This window comes from Henckelia pumila, chromosome 3, assembly GCF_033568475.1.
Source record: "Henckelia pumila isolate YLH828 chromosome 3, ASM3356847v2, whole genome shotgun sequence".
Taxonomy (NCBI): domain Eukaryota; kingdom Viridiplantae; phylum Streptophyta; class Magnoliopsida; order Lamiales; family Gesneriaceae; genus Henckelia; species Henckelia pumila.
In genome coordinates this window covers 126,371,040-126,394,152 of record NC_133122.1, presented here as the reverse complement: position 1 = coordinate 126,394,152, position 23,113 = coordinate 126,371,040, and the positions used below count along the sequence as shown (strand labels likewise).

The 23,113-nt window shown below is 31.3% G+C and overlaps 1 protein-coding gene across 7 annotated transcripts; it reads right to left on the bottom strand.

Annotated features, from left to right (window-relative positions):
- Window positions 1-7,959: 7,959 nt before the first annotated feature.
- LOC140892451 (uncharacterized) lies at window positions 7,960-10,824 on the bottom strand. Of its 7 annotated transcripts, XM_073301332.1 has the most exons (5): window positions 10,697-10,766; window positions 9,796-9,834; window positions 8,971-9,668; window positions 8,185-8,892; window positions 7,960-8,097 (listed from the first exon to the last, which is right to left on the bottom strand). In XM_073301332.1, the coding sequence occupies exons 3-5, from the start codon at window positions 9,592-9,594 to the stop codon at window positions 8,002-8,004; spliced, it is 1,428 nt and encodes a 475-aa protein (XP_073157433.1). In that variant the 5' UTR covers window positions 9,595-9,668; window positions 9,796-9,834; window positions 10,697-10,766; the 3' UTR covers window positions 7,960-8,001. The 7 variants fall into 7 exon arrangements, with proteins under 7 accessions (XP_073157433.1, XP_073157435.1, XP_073157432.1 ...); XM_073301334.1 differs by lacking the exon at window positions 9,796-9,834 and having other exon boundaries at window positions 8,971-9,596; window positions 10,697-10,824; XM_073301331.1 differs by having other exon boundaries at window positions 9,796-10,793.
- Window positions 10,825-23,113: the final 12,289 nt, after the last annotated feature.

The window sequence follows — 23,113 nt, the reverse complement described above, 5'->3', positions numbered from 1 at the left end:
AAATGCAACAAAAAAATACATTTACCTACAAAAAAAGTGAGTAGTCGGTCATAATAATTTACATCTTTTATCGAAACAATTAAATACAAACACACGAATCCAAATTAACATGCATCAATTAATAATCCTTCCACTATACATCAAATAATCCAAAATTAGCTCTTATTTGTTCCTAGGAGGCTAGGAGTAGGAATATCATTTTTCACTAAGCAATCAAACCAAAAGGTTATTAAATTTGGTGGAGTTAAGTATATTATTAATTAATGACCATATTCACAACCTTATGAATCACAAAAAAATAAAAAGGTAAAATTATAATCTCACAAATCAAACTCATATATTTATAGATAACTAGCAATAATGCACGTGCGTTGCACGTGGAAAACACGTGTTGAAGTAATAGAATTCAAAACAAAATTAGACAACTCTACAAAATTGTTATGACAGTAGTATTGAAACTTTTGACAATTCATGTTAAATATAATTACTCTCAAATTGATTTTGAAATAAACATATTTGTCTAATTATTTTTAAAAAATGGACTACTTAATTTTGTAATGTCTTTCTTTATCGTATCATTTTCTTTTGTTTGTCTTATTATGGATGTCAGTACATTTTTTTGGTCTTTTTTTATATGTATTATTCTCTCAATATATTTTTTTGGGCAATCAATGATACATACTATAATATTCTAGATCCGACGACTATCCCCACTGTATCAACACGGATCTTTCCAGCATGCTTATGTACGTCCCCACTCGCACACATCCTCTGAAACTTCTCAGGAGGTTGTCCATCCTATAATTGTCTCAAGTCAAGCATGCTTAACTTTGGAGTTCTCATACGATGAGCTCTCGAAAAGAAGATATTCACCTTGATGATATGAGTAGTTCCTATCAAAATTTTCAAGCCCAAACCGTTCAGTCACATACCTACATAGTCTCAGACCTCTCTCATTTCGGTATAAAATCGGTTCATTCATGTTCTTCTTTACCTAGAAGTCTGTCAAGAGCCGCTTCTTTTAACTTCTTGAGACCGACGATTATTCTCCACCCTCTTATCAGTCTCGGACGTCACAAGTACTATAGTCTATGAACTTTGACTTTGTGCAATGATGCAACATAACTACGTAAGGTGAGTGAACTCTTAATTTAAACTAAATGAGATACTTGTATATTTGAGTTTTATACAGCTTAACCCATTTAATATTTTCAATAGTTCACGTTGTGTTGCATCTTTTACTCCACTAACTTTGTAGTGAATCATTGTAACTCAATCAAATGTTAGTTTTTGAATTTTTTTTTTTAACTAAATAAAGCCTCTCACTTTCTCCAATCACCATAATTCAATATTAGTAAGCTATAGATAATAGACAATTATTTAGTTTTTACTTGTGTTACTTTTTGTTTAATTGTGTAGTTTTTTTTTTATATATCTTGTCTAGTTCACGTTTTATGGTTTTTTTTTAACTTTTATATTAATGATTATATGTATTGCATGCATATAATATACATCTAAAATTTATATTTCAAATATAAATATTTATGCGTCAAAATAAATTTATTGAATCATAATTTAAGAACTATTTACAAAATAAAATATACATCATAATTAAGATTCAAGATTAACATGATGACATAGAATTGTGATAAAAATCTTAAGAATAAATGGTGTTAGTTCAAAAGACAAAATATGATAATTATAAATGACGTTAGCTTAATTAATTAGAATTTTTCTAATATTTGTGTTTAATTAATTACAAAATTTTTAATATAGTATGTTGATAATTGTTTTTTATGTATGAGTTAGTGATTGAGTCATGTATGATCATGTTTTGAATTTTTTTTCCACCTTAAGTTCTAATAATAGTGTTTTGTGAGTTAAATACCAAATGAAACAAATTATCAAAACAAAACTAATTATACAATTCAATAATTCGGGTTATTCGATCATTGACATCGTTAGTTTGCTAATTTAATATATTTTGAACTCATATTCGATGAGTTTGATAAGAAAAATAACGTAGAATAACAAAATTTAAGTAAAATTATTTGATTGTATTTGTAGCGCAATATTTATATTTCATATATGTATGAATTATTTCATTTATTTATTTTTAATATCCTATATTATTTTGTATTATTAGTAGATAAACAATGTGTAAAAAACATATACATTTTAGTATGTAGTACATTATACAATTTTTTATTTAAATATTCATATAATATCTTGTAAAATTTATAGAAAAATAGTGTATGAAGAAAAATAAGAATATTTAATTAAATTCATAATTAGAACTCAAACAGTGATTAAAAAAAGGATATATAAATTGATTATATTTTTTAATAGTAATTAATATATAATTGATAATAACTAATATATTAACAGAAAAAATAACGTGTAAAAAATAAATTACATTGTGTAAAATTTTATATTTTAAGTATATATCCATATATTATTATTATTATTATTATTATTATTATTATTATTATTATTATTATTATTATTATTATTATTATTATTATTATTATTATTATCTTGTAAGATTAATAGAAAAATAGTTTGCATTAAATAAGTTTAATATATTTGTAGGACTATGTAACTTTTTTTATTTTAAGTACTCATATACTATCTTGTAAGATTATTAGAAAAATAGTGTGGATTAAATAAATTAAATATATTTTGAAAGAAAAACTCAAATAAGAAAATGAGCAAATAATAAATAATATATATACAAAATATGAAAGTGGAAAAAATAAAACAGTGTGTAAAAAAATATTTAAGTTAATTCACAATTGTTATTTATATATTGATAATCGTAATAGAATAGACCATCGACATATTAATAGAAAAAATAAATTACACTATGTAAATTTTCGATTTTAAGTATTCATAAAATATCTTGTAAGATCTAGAAAAATAGTGTGAATTAAATAAGTTAAATACATTTTTTAGGAAAAACTCAAATAAGAAAATGAGCAAATAATAAATAGTAGATGTATAAAATATAAAAGTGAACTTCAAAAAAATAGTGTGTAAAAAAATATTTAAGTTAATCATCATGATTGTTACTCTTCTATACTCATAATAGTAATAGAATAGATAAAAGATAGATTAATGTGAAAAATAAAATAGGATATGGATTTTTTTTATTTAAGTATACATATACTATCTTGTAAGATACCAAAATTTATTATTATTATTAGTATTACATGTGTTGGTTCATCTGTGACGTAAATAATCGAATACGATAAATTAGAAATCAAAGTAAAAAAAAATTTAAAAAAATTTATTTGAAAGAGTTCATAGTATAATTTTTAAACAAATAATTTAATTGAAGAGTCACATGAATAAATAATTGAGAAAAAAACATTCATTATGTAATAAGAAAAACGGTAGTCACGTAAATTCACAATGAAAGTCACATATTCATAGTAAAAAAGTATTTAAAAATATTAATTGCATTTTAATTATTTATTTGAAAGAGTTATAGCATAATGTTTAAATAAATAAGTTAATTGAAGAGTGAAGTGTTAAACTCACATATATATATATATATATATATATATATATATTTGAAAATACAAACAGTATTTTAATTTTTTATTTGAAAGAGTTCATAGTATAATTTTTAAGTAAATAAGTTAATTGAAGAGTCACACAAATAAATAAATGAAGAAAAAAAACATTAATCTTATATAATAATGAAAAGATAACCATGTAAATTTACAATGAAACTCACATTTTTATAATAGTAATAGATTTGAAGTAAATAAGTTAATTGATCATGTAAATTAACAATGAAACTCACATATTTTTAATAGTAAGTAATAATAGATTTTAAGTAAATAAGTTAATTGAAGAGTCACACAAATAAATAATTGAAGAGAATACACATTAATCTTATATAATAATGAAAGGGTAACCATATAAATTAACAATAAAACTCACATATTTATAATAGTATAATATAATAATATAATATAATATAATATAAATAATATAATATAATATAATAATAGAATGAAAAGTTACCCAAATAAATAAATAAAGAAAAAAAACACATTAATCTTATATAATAATGATAAGATAACTATGTAAATTCACAATGGAACTCACATTTTTATAGTAGTAATAGATAGAATTTAAATAAATAAGTTAATTGAAAAGTCACACAAATTAATAATTGAGGAAAAAAACACATTAATCTGATATAATAATGAAAGAGTAACCATGTAAATTTAAAATGAAACTCACATATTTATAATAATAAACGGTGAAGAAAAAAAACATTAATCTTACATAATAACGAAAAGGTAACCATGTAAATGCACAATGAAACTCATATTTTTTTAATAGTAATAGATTTTAAGTAAATAAGTTAAATGAAGAGTCACACAAATAAATAATTGAGAAAAAAACACATTAATCTTATATAATAATGGAATGGTAACCATGTAAATTTAAATGAAGAGTCACACAAATAAATAATTGAGGAAAAAACACATTAATCTTATATAATAATGGAAGGGTAATCATGTAAATTCACAATGAAACTCACATATTTATAATAAAATAATGGAAGGGTAATCATGTAAATTTACAATGAAACTCACATATTTATTATTATTATTATTATTATTATTATTATTATTATTATTATTATTATTATTATTATTATTATCTTGTAAGATTAATAGAAAAATAGTTTGCATTAAATAAGTTAAATATATTTGTAGGACTATGTAACTTTTTTTATTTTAAGTACTCATATACTATCTTGTAAGATTATTAGAAAATTAGTGTGGATTGAATAAATTAAATATATTTTGAAAGAAAAACTCAAATAAGAAAATGAGCAAATAATAAATAATATATACACAAAATATGAAAGTGGAAAAAATAAAATAGTGTGTAAAAAAATATTTAAGTTAATTTACAATTGTTATTTATATATTGATAATCGTAATAGAATAGACCATCGACATATTAATAGAAAAAATAAATTACACTATGTAAATTTTCGATTTTAAGTATTCATAAAATATATTGTAAGATATAGAAAAATAGTGTGAATTAAATAAGTTAAATACATTTTGTAGGAAAAACTCAAATAAGAAATGAGCAAATAATAAATAGTAAATGTATAAAATATAAAAGTGAACTTCAAAAAAATAGTGTGTAAAAAAATATTTAAGTTAATCATCATGATTGTTACTCTTCTATACTCATAATAGCAATAGAATAGATAAAAGATAGATTAATATGAAAAATAAAATATGATATGAATTTTTTTTATTTAAGTATACATATACTATCTTGTAAGATACCAAAATTTATTATTATTATTAGTATTACATGTGTTGGTTCATCTGTGACGTAAATAATCGAATACGATAAATTAGAAATCAAAGTAAAAAAAATTTTAAAAAAATTTATTTGAAAGAGTTCATAGTATAATTTTTAAACAAATAATTTAATTGAAGAGTCACATGAATAAATAATTGAGAAAAAAACATTTATTATGTAATAAGAAAAATGATAGTCACATAAATTCACAATGAAACTCACATATTCATAGTAAAAAAGTATTTAAAAATATTAATTGCATTTTAATTATTTATTTGAAAGAGTTATAGCATAATGTTTAAATAAATAAGTTAATTGAATAGTGAAGTGTTAAACTCACATATTTATATATATATATTTAAAAATACTAAGAGTATTTTAATTTTTTATTTGAAAGAGTTCATAGTATAATTTTTAAGTAAATAAGTTAATTGAAGAGTCACACAAATAAATAAATAAAAAAAAATACATTAATCTTATATAATAATGAAAAGATAATCATGTAAATTCACAATGAAACTCATATTTTTATAATAGTAATAGATTTGAAGTAAATAAGTTAATTGAAGAGTCACAGAAATAAATAACTGAGAAAAAAACACATTAATCTTATATAATAATGAAAGGATAACCATGTAAATTAACAATGAAACTCATATATTTTTAATAGTAAGTAATAATAGATTTTAAGTAAATAAGTTAATTGAAGAGTCACACAAATAAATAATTGAAGAGAATACACATTAATATTATATAATAATGAATGGGTAACCATGTAAATTCACAATGAAACTCACATATTTATAATATTATATAATATATAATATATAATATAATATAATATAATAATAGATTGAAGAGTCACCCAAATAAATAAATAAATAAAAAACACATTAATCTTATATAATAATGATAAGATAACTATGTAAATTCACAATGAAACTCACATTTTTATAATAGTAATAGATAGATTTTAAGTAAATAAGTTAATTGAAGAGTCACACAAATAAATAATTGAGGAAAAAACACATTAATCTGATATAATAATGAAAGAGTAACCATGTAAATTTACAATGAATTTCACATATTTATAATAATAAACGGTGAAGAAAAAAAACATTAATCTTACATAATAACGAAAAGGTAACCATGTAAATGCACAATAAAACTCATATTTTTTTAATAGTAATAGATTTTAAGTAAATAAGTTAAATGAAGAGTCACACAAATAAATAATTGAGGAAAAAAACATTAATCTTATATAATAATGGAAGGGTAACCATGTAAATTTAAATGAAGATTCACACAAATAAATAATTGAGTAAAAAACACATTAATCTTATATAATAATGAAAGGGTAACCATGTAAATTCATAATGAAACTCACATATTTATAATAAAAAATAATGGAAGGGTAACCATGTAAATTCACAATGAAACTCATATATTTATAATAGTAGGTAATAATAGATTTTAAGTAAATAAGTTAAATGAAGAGTCACACTAATAAATAATTGAGGAAAAAAACATTAATCTTATATAATAATGGAAGGGTAACCATGTAAATTTAAATGAAGATTCACACAAATAAATAATTGAGTAAAAAACACATTAATCTTATATAATAATGAAAGGGTAACCATGTAAATTCATAATGAAACTCACATATTTATAATAAAAAATAATGGAAGGGTAACCATGTAAATTCACAATGAAACTCATATATTTATAATAGTAGGTAATAATAAATTTTAAGTAAATAAGTTAAATGAAGAGTCACACTAATAAATAATTGAGGAAAAAAACATTAATCTTATATAATAATGGAAGGGTAACCATGTAAATTTAAATGAAGATTCACACAAATAAATAATTGAGTAAAAAACACATTAATCTTATATAATAATGAAAGGGTAACCATGTAAATTCATAATGAAACTCACATATTTATAATAAAAAATAATGGAAGGGTAACCATGTAAATTCACAATGAAACTCATATATTTATAATAGTAGGTAATATGTAATAATAGTAGGTAATATGTAATAATAATAAGTAGGTAATATATATATATATATATATATATATATATATATAATGTTCTGAAAAAATTTGGTATCACACATTTCATCTAGTAAGATAAGATAAGAAATCAAATTTCATTGGATCAAGAAAGGAAGATGTAAATAATGAATGCAAAACCTTGCCTCTCCTAACCCAATGCCAAGCTCTAAGCAATTTGTTTCGCATCTCATTTTCAAAGTAGCCCCACATAATAGAATGACAATTTATGGTGAAACACAATTATTGTGACATAAGTTTGACTATTTAGTTTGTGTGTACATGGCTTTTACATGAAATCTAAGCATGATTTATATCATATGGTGTACCTGTTCCAGATTTAGTCTCTTAGACATCAAACAATTCAAAGGCATGGCGATTCTCGTGCCAAATTATGACAAATAGACTTGTCAATGAGCAAATTAAAATACTCGAAAAAGTTGCGAAATTTACTGGATGTCAAACAAAATATTTTAAAGAAAGTTGAACTTCAGAATGTAACAGTTAAAAACAAATTACTAGAAAAATTTTATACAACATAGTTTTCATAAGAATCAAATTCATCGGATAGAGTTCAGGTAATGCATGCATCACTTCTGGTCTCTTGGTTGCGTCTTTAAGAATGGTTTGAGACCGTCGGTTAAAGCTTGAGTTGAAATAAGAGAGGCCCTCAGTAAGCTTAAAGCCTACAACAAAATGAAGCCCACTTGCATAAAAAAGCAGAGAGCCACAAACTTTTCCATAAACAAAACTGTTTAAAAGCAAAACCTTACCTCTTCTATACCGATGTCAAGCTCCTGTACCTCGACATCAGATAGAGGAATTTTCATCTGGTTAAGAATGGAAATCATGGAGGTTGAAGATGGAATTGACACGACCAAATCATCCGTCACCGTAAAAGTTGTGGGCCCTTTAACAAAACAGTCTTTGCCTGTTGGGTCAATCATGTTCATTTCATGCCAGACATCTCTTGGAGTAGATTCAAAATATTTAATCCTATTACTATTGAATAACCGATATAATTCAGGAGAGCTTTGTTCCCCAAGAGGGAAAATCTGGCTGGAGGAAAGATAATATAGAGGAAGTTCGGGTTCCAGTAGTCTATCCACCGTCTCCTCAGACTTTATATGCTCTCCTATTTCCAAATTAGATATGCTCCTGTATAAATTATTTATGCTCCAAAAACAAGTTTTGTTGTCCAACAGAGACTGAACACTTCCTAAGGGAATGGTGAGCAAACTAAAAAGAAAATCAACAAAGTCTTCCCGGGTTTGAGCTAACAGAATCCTATTAGTTGAAGATTGGACAACGACCTTTACATTAATCTTCATGGGAGTAGATGACAAATCATCTGGTTCAGGGATAGCCGACATCAAGTACTCCTTTCTTGTTTTAAAAGTAGAAGCCACCGTACTAATACCAAGAAAGATATCTGTTAATGGAGTACTGGAAACTAATGATCCCTTGAGCAGTTCCATTATCTGACAACAAAAAAATTAGACTGACTGATGAGCCGAATAGATGGGATAAATTAGTTAGTCAATGCAATAGATATTAACCTCTTTCAAACCAACTATAAGAGTTCTTTCCTCGAGTACATTCGTGTCTTCAATACCATATAATTTAAAAAGCCATAAAAGCGATATCGGCGAATCAGGTAGAACCATCAGATTATCAGTTAAAAGAAAGGATGCTGTTTGCACTGTGAAGACACCTTTGTCTCCACTTCGGTGTTCAATTTCAATAAATCTCTTCATCGTTGTACTTGATGAATTTGGGTTTAAACAAACGCATTTCACCCTATGGTGCATGCTTGCACAAGTCCCGTTCCGGCAGACAAAGCACTGCATGGGGTCAATATCATAAATCTGGAGTTTTAGTCTGCTACATTGAATTTCAGATGAATTTCTTGGATCGAGCAGCATCAGTTTTCCCGCCTCTGTCCAGAAATGGCAGCTATCCAAATTCTCTAAACCCACATACAAAGATTTCAAACTTCCAAGAATTGGTGCGTTGTTTCCATAGTGCTGGATGAGGAGTCTCATTATTTTTCCAAGTGGCAAAGTCAAGAAACTAAATAAAACATCGGCAAAATCGCAATCTATTTCAGCATATAAAACTTTGTTTCTTCCTTTGACCGTCATGACTCTCAGAGAGAATCGATCCTCCTCTGCAGCAGCCATGGCTGTAGTTGAAGAAATCGATAAACCAGAGACTAAGATGATATCAACCTTGATAATTTCTGTTGATCTTATACCTATAAAATAGTATCCATACATGAATCATAATTTAATTGATTGATGCTTGTCTGCTAGCATTAACTTTTTTGGGTTTCGTAATCAACGATAAAAAAATCTTCCAACGAAAATCTATAATTTAAATACCATGGACCTCCCCCCTTTCATTTGGAAGCGTCGTTTCACCTTGAACGAGACAGAAAGTTTATCAATCTTGAGCTAAAAATTAATCAGGACAATATAAAACTTCTGAGAAAAAATAAATTAATCCCCACCTTGAATTTGGAAACTGCTTGAAGTATACTAAACATTGACAGAATATAGCCAAAAAACAATTCAATAATCAACAAGTCTGGCCATCTAAAATTATAAAATCAGCTCTATGAACAAAGGAATCAAGTTTTAATCCAAACTAATGGACAGAACCATTTGAATTGTAAAGTGCTGCTAACTTTTTTACCAAAAGCTACTAATGTGCAAGCCGCATACAAGTATAATAAACAGAAAACATCCTTCGCTTGGATAATTAAAACAGACATGTCAACTTATGTGTTTCAACCCGACGACAACCACAACTTAGTTTAAAATGTAACCACCCGCTAATTTAACTAAAACAGCCCTTCAATTTTCACAAAAGTTATCTTATAACTTTACAAACTACTACTTTAGCAACTACTTTACTTGAATAATTGAACTAGAATTTCAAATTAGAAAGATATTTCGGTTTAAAAGTTTGAACTTCAAACAAAGTACAAAACTTGATATAAGAAATATTTTTTTACTTTTACACAGAGCATATATTTATCCAGATTTGAAATTCAAAACTTATATGCTTAAACCTTGACATCCCAACTTCAAATGCCACACCAGGACGAGTCTTACCCCATTAAATATAAATTAACTTGAAATGGTATCTACGTCTAACAAATTTCAATTAAATATTTTGGACTCCAAAAATCCCATTACAAAAATAAAAAAATCTGATGAAATCACGCACAGAAAAAAGAAACATTTCTAAGCCCAAATCAATTCGAGTTCTTAATCATACCTCAAAGCATGAGATGTACAAAGCGTGACTCGCCCTCGTTAATTTGCTCCACAATCCAAGTAAGGATTCAACTCTTTCCTTTTTTTTCCCGCGCGAAATGAAATGAGTGAAAGGGTTTTCTCAGAAAAATTATAATTATTATTTATCGCTGCTGATCAGTATTCTATACCTACGATCACATGTTATTTTATGTGATTTGTGATTTTTAAAAAAAAATTATTAAAAAAATATTATAAGTATGAATTTTTGAATAAATAATTGAAATAAAATAAATTAATCATAGTCTGTACAATTAGAAACAAAAAATTAATTTCAAAACCTTTAAAAGTTTCATTAATACAACACTTATCGTTGATTTTTTTTAGTTGTTATTTTTTTATTATGTATCGAAATTTTAAGATTTTGGATATTTAAATTTTTTAAACTATTGTGATTCGTAAATCAATATTACAACTTATCATTATTAAAAATCGGGTGCTTCAAAAAAAACTCTACATGAGATAAATGACAATGATTGTCTCTGACTTATGTTGATTATCAATTATCATTGAGTATGATAAAATCAAATGGTGATGTCTTTATTGGAATAAAGTTGATTATCAATTATCATTGAGTATGATAAAATCAAATGGTGATGTCTTTATTGGAATAAATATTTGTACAAAACTTTTGATTAAAAATACATATTAAGAGCATCAACTTCAAATTCCCTAAAGCAAGATTTTACCTTAAATTTTATATTTTACATCAAAAAAACCTCTGCATCAGCTACCCTACTCATTCCTTAAATTTAAATTTCATGAATAGTGCTTGTTTAAATTTGAGTCAAACTAATTTCCTAAACATTAAAAATTTTATTTCTCAATCCTCCATCTCATTTATCACTTATCTTTTTTTCCCGATTCCTCGTTCCCTAAACATTTAAATTTCACTTGAACTCCATCCAAAACTCAACTCAATTTATAAAACTCGAGCCAAATATAAAAACAATCAATTCAAACTCTACCCAAATATAAAAAACTCAACTCAAACTCAACCCAAATATAAAAAACTCAACTCAAACTCTACCCAAATATAAAAACTCAACTCAAAGTCTACCTAAATATAAAAAACTCAGCTCAAGGTTGATGTATTTTGCAATAAAAAAAATATGGAGGAGAGAGAAACAATCAATTAAAAATAGAGATATGTTAAATTATAGGGAAGCTGATGTACTGTGCAATAAAAAGTGGATATCTAAATTTAATAAAGTAGCTCTTTTACACTAAATTTTAGATTTTAGATAAGGAAGCTGATGCGGTTGCTCTAATATATTAATATCAATAGATGCCAGTATTCAATGTACCAAAATTTCACCTTGATATGTTGCCTAAAAATTTTAGGTATCCTTTCCACCATTTTTTTTCTTTTTTCACATATTTTTATTAATAATGTACATCATTTGATAATCAATTTTTTGTTTAGAATTTCAAGAAAAATTATCCGAAAATTGTGATTTGTTTGAATCAATGGGAGAAACTAATATTCGGAAAATCATTCACGCAGCGTTGAAACAATGTTTCGGTCATATTAGAGTGTGAAGAAAAATGTAATATTATTTAATTGAATTGCTTTTTTTTGGCCTTGGGTGTATATGACTAGGGGTGGGATTGGATCGGGACCCTTCCCGTAACTCCCTTACTCGATTTTCGTCCCGATAAGAATTGAGATATTTTTTTCTCCCCATCCCGCATCCGAGAAGTGTCGGGACCCGAATGTTCGGGATCCCGTTGGGTCGGGAGAGGGTAATCCCGAACAATATTTTTTTAAAAAAAATATTTCTATGAAAATTTTTTTAAAAAAAAATTATGAAGAAACTCAAAGAATTTTTTAATACATTACAAATAAATTAAATTTTCTTTGTACATAACCATTAAAAACTAAAACATCTTCTTAGTACATTACAAATAAATTAAAACAACTATTTAATTAATACAATAAAAATATATAATTATTCATAATAATAAAAAAACAAAATAAAAATTTATAACTCAATGTTAATATTAAAAAAGATAAATATAAATATTAAAAAATAATTATATGGTACATAATTATAAAACATTAATATTAAAACAAAAAATTATAAAAACAAATCTATTTTTTTAATTAAAAAATATTATTAAAAATATTATTAATATATTCGGATCGGGTCAGGAATTCCGTCGGGTAGAGTTGCCTATCCCGATCCCAATCCCGAAATTGATCGGGTCGAGAAAAATCCCGAACACTCGGGTCGAAAAAAGTTCGGGATGAGAAAAATTCGGGATGGGAACGGGTTGAGAATCGGGAAGGGTCGGGAATTTTCAGAATTTTGCCAGCCCTATATATGACAAAGCAGGCACTGATGAGTCTGCAAGAAAGGAAGAGATGTATGTTGAGGATAATGTTGCCAACACTAAGGAGTAAGGGCAACACTAATGAAGCTGATGGACTAATGAAGCTGGTGGAGAATTGGATCCTGCATGCTCTGGCCTTTAACATCGACTTTTATTTGGAATCCTCTGTTGCTGACTGGTACCTCTATGTCAACAGAAAATTTTAAGAAGAATTGAACATTGATGAAGAAGCCTTCGAAAGACGCAACTTGGTGAATTTTCTAAAGCTCTGAGAGGTTTATGCTAGTCATTGCTGCTGCTCCTTTTTTCCAAAAAAAAGGTTATGGAATTCTACATCAACCTCTCATCTCGAGGCGATGAGAGCTCTACTTAGTTTGGACATGTGTAGACTTGATCAATGCATTTTACAACACTTCTGACGTGGAGAATGATGAAGTGAGCGAGGATATTCATCAAATCACTGCAGTGCTCACTAGAGGAATGATAACTCATTTTCATGTGCACCAGCCAGACTATCTGCTGCAAAGTTAACCTCCTTATTTTCTGTGTTGCACAACAAGCTGGCCACTCGAAACTGGGCACCTTCCACCAAAACCACAGTGGTTACAAGGCCACAGACACTTGCCATTGGCACTCATGCTCCCTTTGATTTTGGCAAACTGGTATTCAATACTGTCCTATCGTTTGTAGAGGGTGAATTCAAATCAACCAAGCTTCTTTTCCCCTCTCTAATTTTTGGGATCCTTGAGTTTCAAGGATTTAAAAAGGAAGACGATAAAGAGATGATAGCTAGAGATGAGATTCTGAAGATAGCTCATGCAATTCTTAAAGGCAGTAGAAATGTAATGTCCCAATTTTTATTGGAGTGTTACTCAACATACATACTTAAAAAAATTGGGAGAACTAAAAGAAAACTTTGTGGAAGCATCATCTTCTTTATTAAATAAGAGTGCTAAATAAATGCACAAATAATGAAATAAACATTCAAAAGATTTTTCCAAACATGGCCATCAAAAGAAATAATAAAACTTGTTTTCCCCTCATCAACTTAAAATTGTTTAAACAACTCTCTTTCATAAATCTCGCACTCATGCTGATCGCCTGCTGGACCGACCCCTGCCTCCTCTTCATCTCCACCAACGTAATCATCAGTGAATGCATCAACATCATCGTTACCTGCACCATTCAAATATAGCGAGTCTAAAGACTCATCAAGAAAATGCATAAAAATGATTTTTTTTTCTGAAACTTAAAAGGAGAAAAGCACCAACATAGTCTTTCATGAAAAAACTTAACATAAATGCATCTTGATGAAGCCATATCATAAAACATTTAAGGGGTGATGAAGTATGTGTATTGTGGAAACTGACATAATGAGCTATTCATAGTTTCATGTTGTACAACAAGCACATGGCATTACGCCCGTAACTGTCATTCTTTGGATAGCCGCTCTGGAGCTCATCCCGAAGTGCATACCCCGTATAACCATCCTGTTGAGCCTCGGGTTGCTACTCTCAAATTAGGGCAATAAATAGAAGCTTAAATAATTAAATCAAGATCATTCAATCAACTAAAAAAAATATTTTTTTAAAAGTAAGCATTTCGCTCGATCAGTCAAAGATCACCGATCGAGCTAGCAAAAAATCTAATTTCTCGGGTTTGAGCAAACATGGCCTCGCTCGATCGGTCAATCTATACCGATCGAGCGAGCATAAAAATTTCCACTTTCTCTTTTGAAAATAATAGGCCTCGCTCGATCGGTCAAACCTTACCGATCGAGCGTGCACACTCTGCTCGAAAAATTGCAGAAATCAATTGCTGTCAAAAGCTATACAAATCCTGTTTTTTTTCTCTCTATTCAATACCAACACATGCTAACTCAAAATCAAAAATATGTATAGACATACGAGTCAAGTTTAAGCACAAGACTCTAGCTTTCTTACAACCAACTACAAGTTCAAAGTCTAGCAAAAGTATACAATACAAAACATGTCCAAAGTAAACTCAATTACAACATGCCATAAGTTCCTTAACATGTTTGATACTATCTCAAGTTCATCATTCCTCTATGAACAACCCGAGTCCACACCTCTAGACTCTCTCTCAAGCTACCCACGTCAATTCTGGCCAGCTTCTGCCCCATCTGTTGTCATGCACACATACAAAACAAGACAACAATCGGAAACATCCAATGAGAATATAATTCTCAGTATAATCAACATATACATGCGTTAAAATAAAACCATATCGACTCTAAACATCTCGAATCAAGAATAGAGTAATATAACGCATATATAAAGAATTGATTCTTATCAAACTCTTTTCCATCAAGATTCGTATACGATCTTGACATGGATATTCATCTATCTTCGTCTCATCAGACTTGAAAATAAGGTCGTATCAGACCTTGGCATAAGAACCAATTCATATCTCATATCATATCAAATAAAGATCCACTACCTGCAATGGATCGACAACATCAATAATAAACAATAAAGCAAGTATGTGATTTCTCGGGATAACTCAAGAAGCTTCATTCTCGAGTTTCAAATCCCTGACTCTCAATGTTGTCTTATAACTTCTCGTTTCTCTTGTTCTTGCAGACTTCAAATTTGAAATTAAAATCAAGAACACATATCATAGATTACTCAAACTCCTCATTCAATCTTCAAAGAAAAAGACTTCAAACCTTGCTTCAACTTCTTCTCGGTTTGAATTCAAAGTTCTCGAGTCGATCAATCTCTTGTAAAGGCTGAAATTAATGATATTCAAACTACAATTATCAGCAACATCTCAAGAACATACATAGTTCAATCATTGAAAGGCAAAACAGATTCTAATCCCAAACCAGCGGCGTAATGACTGAAAATCAATAACCGAAACTATATCAAACTCATAACCAACATCATATACAGCTCATAACAATATATCATCAAAATCTCAGCATATCAAGATGCAAGGGTTTGAACTCATGGCTGGAAAATCATAAGAAATGCATACGACATCCGTTCTTTGATCCGGTTGCAATATAACGATGCATATAACGTCAAGAACAACTATATACCATCACTTCTGATTTCTCCCAACAACCATAATTTCGAAACATGCTGAAAGCAGATAATAATTACATCAATAGATAGCCCTTCTTTCAAGGATTCCAAAACTTCACTCGGATTGAAAATCGGTTGGCCGGATCATGAAATAATGAAATTTGAAGATGAAATCCAAATGAAGAAGATGAAGTTCTCGACTTCCTTGCTGAAAATTCTGATAAGAATGAATACATACACGTTGAAATGCAAATAGAAGCCAAGTTTCCTCCACTCAACTCCATCTTTGCATTTTGGCCCTTCAAGATTTCACAATTTGCAATTCAGTCCTCGTCAAATATTTTAATTCAATTTCAATCCTAAATAATTTATGAATATTAGAATTTAAATCTAAACCCCATATATTCTCAAATTAAATAATCTCAGATCAAAATTAAATAATTTCGGGGCTTTACATTTCTCCCCCTCTAAGTTGAGATCGTCCTCGAATTCATAAGCAATCTGTTACGCACATAAGATAAAGAAATAACAGAAATACTGAATAAGAACTCACATAAATGAAATAAATCTGAGAACCTCTATCTCATGTCTTCTTCAGTCTCCCATGTCGCTTCTTCAATACCATGTCGACTCCACTGAACTTTTACTAACGGAATAGTCTTGTTTCTGAGTTGCTTTTCCTTTCGATCGAGAATCTAAATCGGTTTCTCGAAGTAACTCAATGTGTCATCAAGTTCAGCTTCATTTACTTGGATAATATGAGATAAATCAAGCTGATACTTCCTCAACATCGAAACATGAAATACATCGTGAATACCAGATAAAGCTAGAGGCAATGCAAGTCGATAAGCTAGATCGTCTATCTTCTCCATAATCTTATACGGTCCAATAAAACGCGGAGACAACTTTCCTCTCTTTCCAAATCGAAAAGTACCTCTGAAAGGTGAAATCTTCAAGAATACTCTGTCTCCTTACTCAAAACTCAAAGGTCGACATCTCACGTTCGCATACTTTGCCTGTCTATCTTGAGCTGTCTTCATTCGTTTCTGAATGAGTTTCACTTTGTCAGTCATCTCTCTAATCATATCAGGACCAATATCAGGTACCTCTGTAACATCATCCCAGTACAACGGTGATCTGCACTTCTTACCATACAATTCTTCAAATGGAGCCATCTCAATACTAGTCTGATAGCTGTTGTTGTACGAGAACTCCACAAGTGGTAACGAATCTTGCCAGTTTGTACTAAAATCAAGTACTACAGCTCTCAGCATATCCTCAAGAGTTTGAATTTTTGTTCTGACTGTCCGTTAGTTTGAGGATGATAAGCAGTACTCAAATTCAAATGAGTACCTAGAGCTTGTTGCAGACTGTGCCAGAAATGAGAAGTAAATCTAGGGTCACGATCAGACACAATAGACTTAGGCACCCCGTGCAATCTTACCACTTTTCTGACATATATTTCTGCCATCTGATCATGTCGATATGTCATTTGGTATGGAATGAAGCACGCTGATTTCGTCAATTTATCAATGATCACCCAAATTGCATTACAACCTCAGGATGAACGTGGCAACTTCGTCACAAAGTCCATAGAAATATGATCCCATTTCCATTCAGAAATTGACAAACTCTGTAACAAACCACCAGGCTTCTTTCTCTCAGCCTTCACCTGTTAGCAATTCACGCCCTTAGATACGTATTCAGTGACATCTGATTTCATCTGTTTCCACCAGTAATGATTCTACAAATCATTATACATTTTCCTGCCACCAGGATGAATACTGTATCTATTGCAATGCGCTTTTTTCAATAGCTGCTGTTTCAGATCAGAAACATTTGGAACAACAAGTCGGTTATTCACATATAAGATATCCTCGGCACTAACCTTATATTCAGATTGATGTCCAGACTTAATCCATTTCAACGGATTTTTGAATACCCTGATCTTCTTTTTGTGCTTCCTTGATTCGAATCAACAATTCCGGTTCAGCTCGAATAGCACAAACTTGAATAGGCCTCATATCTGTCTCAAATGTTAATCCAGAAATGCAACAATCTTCAATCAAATGAGATACACCTACAGTAGATAAGGATAAAGCACATACCTTCCTACTTAGGGTATCTGCAGCAACATTTGATTTTCCTGGATAATATTTGATTTCGTAATCAAAGTCCTTCAACAAATCTAACCAACTTCGTTGTCTCATGTTCAATTCAGATTGCGTAAATAGATATTTCAGACTCTTATGATCATAATAAATTTCGAACTTCTCAGCGTACAAATATTGTCGTCATATCTTCAATGCAAAGACGATAGCTGCCAATTCAAGATCATGAATTGGATATCTCGTCTCATGTGGCTTCAGCTGTCTCGAAGCATAAGCAACAACATGATCTCGCTGCATCAGCACACATCCTAGTCCCCTGTGATAAGCATCACAATAAATGGTGAAATGAACAGTACCTGAAGAGATAGTCAAGACTGGTGCACTCGTCAGCCTCTTCTTCAACTCAATAAAACTGTCTTCACAAGCCTCATTCCAGATATACGGTGCATTATTCTGTGTGAGTTGAGTAATAGGTTTGGCAATACTCGAGAAATCTTTAATAAAGCGACGATAATAACCTGCTAAACCCATAAAACTCTGTATCTCTGGTACAGACGTCGGTCTAGGCCAACTGATTACTGCTTCAACCTTACTCGGATCAACAGAAAAACTGTCTTCGGATATAATATGACCGAGAAATACTACCTTCCGCAACCAAAATTCATATTTTGATAGCTTGGCATACAGTTTTTCTGCTCACAAAGTTTTCAGAACTGTTCTCAAATGGTCAACATGATCACATATGTGAGACCTCGGTTCTAAACATCTAGCCAAGAATAAATTGTTCAAGAAACAACAAGAGGCCATGGCATAAGGCCACAATTTTTTTTTAAAACGAGACAACCACGCGCTCGCACCCGAGCCTCGCTAAAAACAAGCGCGCCCGCGCTTGCGCCTTGCAAGAAGCCGCGCGCCCGCGCCAAGAGTCGCATGCCCACGCTGGCCCCTCTCTCCAACATGCCATTCCACCTAACCAACTCCATTCCAAACCTCAAAGCATGCATTTAAAATATCCAACAATCCAAGAACAAAACATGAAGAGTCTAGAGTTGAAATACATTTGATTCTCGCTTACAAAACACAATACGATAAGTTCAAATTCTAAACATGCTCGCAAAACATAAACTAGATTGACATGCTGATTCTACTTCTAAACCGAGTCTCACTTCTATCCCTTGATCTCGATGCTAACCAAGTCTTCTCTGACTCGATCCTGCCCCATCTGTTGCCAAGTACACATACAAAACAAAGCAACAGCCGGATAACTCTGGTGAGAATGATATTCCAAGTAAAAGCAACATAACATGCAATAACAAGTAATATATCAATAGCATGATATAAAGACGACATATACAATGAAATGCATGTCTTTAAAATTGGGATATCAACTCTGATAAACAAGGGATTGTTGCTATGCTTTTGGGATCCCGAGGATGAGATCACGTAACAACTCACCGACTCTCCCAATCGAGGTGGTGCCACGTATCCCAATCCCCTAGACTTTGGTGCGACTATAAGGAGTATGCATACACTAGGTGAACTTCTACACCCAGGCCACTCGCAGTATAGCCCCCAAACGTCTAAACAAAAAAGGCGTACTGCCCGCTGAAATCAAAGATTTAGGCTTGAGAAGAATGCATAAGAAAAACATAAAGAATCAAGCCATAACAACAAAGATCAAACAACAAAATACTAGTCCCCCATTCCAGAACAAGTATTGATGCAATTATGTGATTTTAAGGGAAACTCAAGAACCAAATGTCTCGAGTGTGCTATCCCGCTAGAACGATGACTGCTTGTACCTTTCGATACAAATAGCTCCAACTCTGGATAAGCTACAATAAAAGGTTATATAAAAAACTATACAACCTAAACAACAGCATCGCTCAAGGTAAACTTTTTACCGCTCTTCGTCCAACTCTTCGACGATCGACTGCTCCTTACTCTGGGCTCGAAAACTTCAAATGAATATGTAAGGAGGCAAAAGATGATCAACAACAACGAACAAATCCAATGCCAAAGTTCTACAATTCAAAACGGTTCAAAATCTCAAAACTCAAACCGGCGGCATAATGGCTATAAACTGATCAAACCGAAAACGCATACAACAGTACAACATTGCAAACAAATCAAATCAATGCTAAAACAACAACAACAAAACAAATCCAACACATCTCAAAATCCCCATTTTTGAATTATGCTTCCGAAAATCATAACAATTCCGAACGACGCTCTATTTCAAAACCGACTGAAAATAAACGATAAGAACTCGTTCAAGAACAACATAACCGAAACTCAATAGATTCTAACAACATCCAAAAATAGAATTACAACTTATCGGAGAAAAACTTATGATAGAACGAAGCTCTCGCTGCCGTGATCGCTAATCTGCCTTCAGAAATAATTTCTAGCGGACGGATTGACCGAAAACTGAAATCTGAAAGCTTGAAGAAAGCTTTGGGGCGCAAAAATGGAGGGAGGCGTGCTTGGGGAGGAGAAGGAGTGAAGAAATCTAGTCAACAATCTAAGATAATATATAAAACTCCATATTTGCATTTTAGTCCCTGAAAAATCCGAAATTTTCAAAATAGACCCTGATCAAAATCAAATTGGCTCTTGAACTCTGTAATCTCCGATTATCTCAAATAAACTCAATTAAGATAAATTTGGGGCGTTACAACATATGTTCTTGGAATAGATCAGAATATCGTCAATAAATATGATAACAAACTCATCAAGATATTTCTGAAACACTCGATTTATAAGACCCATAAATACCGCTGGAGCATTCGTCAACCCAAACGGCTTACAATGAATTCAAAGTGACCATACCTCGTTCGAAAGCAGTTTTTGATACATCTTCATCTCTTACTCTCAATTGATGGTAGCCGGATCTCAAATCAATTTTCGAATATATCGACGAACCCTGTAACTGATCAAACAAATCATCAATTCGAGGTAAAGGATAACGATTCTTTACCGTTACCTTGTTCAGTTGTCGGTAGTCGATGCAAAGTCTCATTAATCCGTCCTTCTTTTTACAAAAATTACCAGTGCGCCCCAAGGAGAGACACTCGGTCTAATGTACCATTTGGCCAATAAATCTTCCAACTGTTCTTTCAACTCTTTCAATTCAACTGGTGCCATTCGGTAAGGTGCTTTCGAAATAGGTTGCGTACCTTAAATCAGTTCAATGCTGAAGTCTATCTCTCAAAATGGAGGCAATCCTGGAATTTCATTAGGAAAGACATCAGCAAATTCACTAACCACTGGCAAATCAGCCAATTTCGGGCTAGTTTTCATCACATGTACTGGATATACAAGAAAACCTTCTCCTTCTTTCTGCAATAAACGTGTAATGGATAGAACATATATCAAAGAAATACAAGATTTTGAACCTTTACCATAAAATCTCCATTCATCAGCCATCTCAGGTCTGAACTGTACAACCTTCTGAACACAATCAACTGTAGCCCTGTACTTGGTTAACATATCGATGCAGATAATACAATCAAAATTGGACAAACCAAGAACAATACAGTCTATTTAAATCTCGTTACCATCATACTGCAATGTACAGTTTCTAACTAATTTCATAGACACAATACCTGTTCCCAAAGGTGATGAAATAGATACAACAACAGATAATGGTTCGACAGGTAATGAATGCAATAACGCAAATTGTTCAGAAATAAATGTATGACAAGCTCCTGTATCAACTAGCACATAAGCAGTGTAATGGACTGGGCCTCTCTACTGCCCAGCCATTTTGCTACTCATGGCCTTCTTCCCCCTGGTGGGGAGTTTTATGCCCTCCCCAGACTCGAACCTTGTACCTCCAGGCTAAGTACAAAGTCTTATCAAGTCTGATACCATTGAGCTAGTCGTCCATGAGTAGCAAAATGGCTGGGCAGCAGAGAGGCCCAGTCCATTACAAAAAAGGGCGCCAGACCTTTTTATGTAATGGACTGGGCCTCTGCGCTCTGCTAACCCTCTCTGGGCCGGCCCAGCCATACTCATGGTCTCTTCCCCCCTGGTGGGGAATTTTATGCCCTCCCCAAGACTTGAACCTTGCACTCTAGGATAAGTACAAAGTCCACTCAGTCTTGGTACCATTGAGCTAGTCTATGTAATGGACTGGGCCTCTGCGCTCTGTTAACCTTCTCTGGGCCGGCCCAACCATACACATGATCTCTTCCCCCCTGGTGGGGAATTTCATGCCCTCCCCAAGACTTGAACCTTGCACTTCAGGATAAGTACAAAGTCCACTCAGTCTGGAATTTCATGCCCTCCCCAGGGCAATTGAATATTGAACAGTATGTTGCCAAATTTATGAGTTTGTTGAAATTTGCTCCCCATATAGCAGACAGTGATGAATCTTAAGCTGACCAGTTCATTAACGGGTTGAATCTAGATGTTTTTGCTCTCGTGAATGCGGGACGACCAAACAAATTTGTTGATGCTCTTAATCGTGCCAAGGGAGCAGAAGCTGGGTTATTGAGACAACGAGGAGCACCGTTGTGCCATCACCAGTGAGACAACCCCAAGAACAGCCACAGATTCCACCACCACCTCGATTTGAAGGAGGAGGTAGAAGAAATGGTAAGAAAAGTTTCTTTAAAGGGAAAGAAAAATAGTTTAAGCGTTCTGGTAGTAGCTCTTCAAGTTCTGGTGGATCCAAAAAGTTTAGAGTGGGACAGAAGTCTAGTGGTTCTGAGGTGTACTGTACCAAGTATGGAGGTCATCATGCCAGCGACCAGTGTTGATGAGTGTTTGGCAGCTGTCATATCACAGGACATTTTGCGAGAGTATGCCCATAGCGTGGTGTTGGAGGTTCACAAGGTGCGGGATCATCGAGACCCATGGCTCAATCTGAGAGAC

What these genes read in the sequence shown, in the direction of transcription:
- LOC140892451 (XM_073301328.1), bottom strand. Translation starts at nt 9,690, where the DNA reads ATGTATGGATACTATTTTATAGGTATAAGATCAACAGAAATTATCAAG. An exon ending in TTATAGTTGGTTTGAAAGAG is followed by an intron (nt 8,893 to 8,970) that starts GTTAATATCTAT and finishes TTTTGTTGTCAG; the next exon opens with ATAATGGAACTGCTCAAGGG. An exon ending in TTGACATCGGTATAGAAGAG is followed by an intron (nt 8,098 to 8,184) that starts GTAAGGTTTTGC and finishes ATTTTGTTGTAG; the next exon opens with GCTTTAAGCTTACTGAGGGC.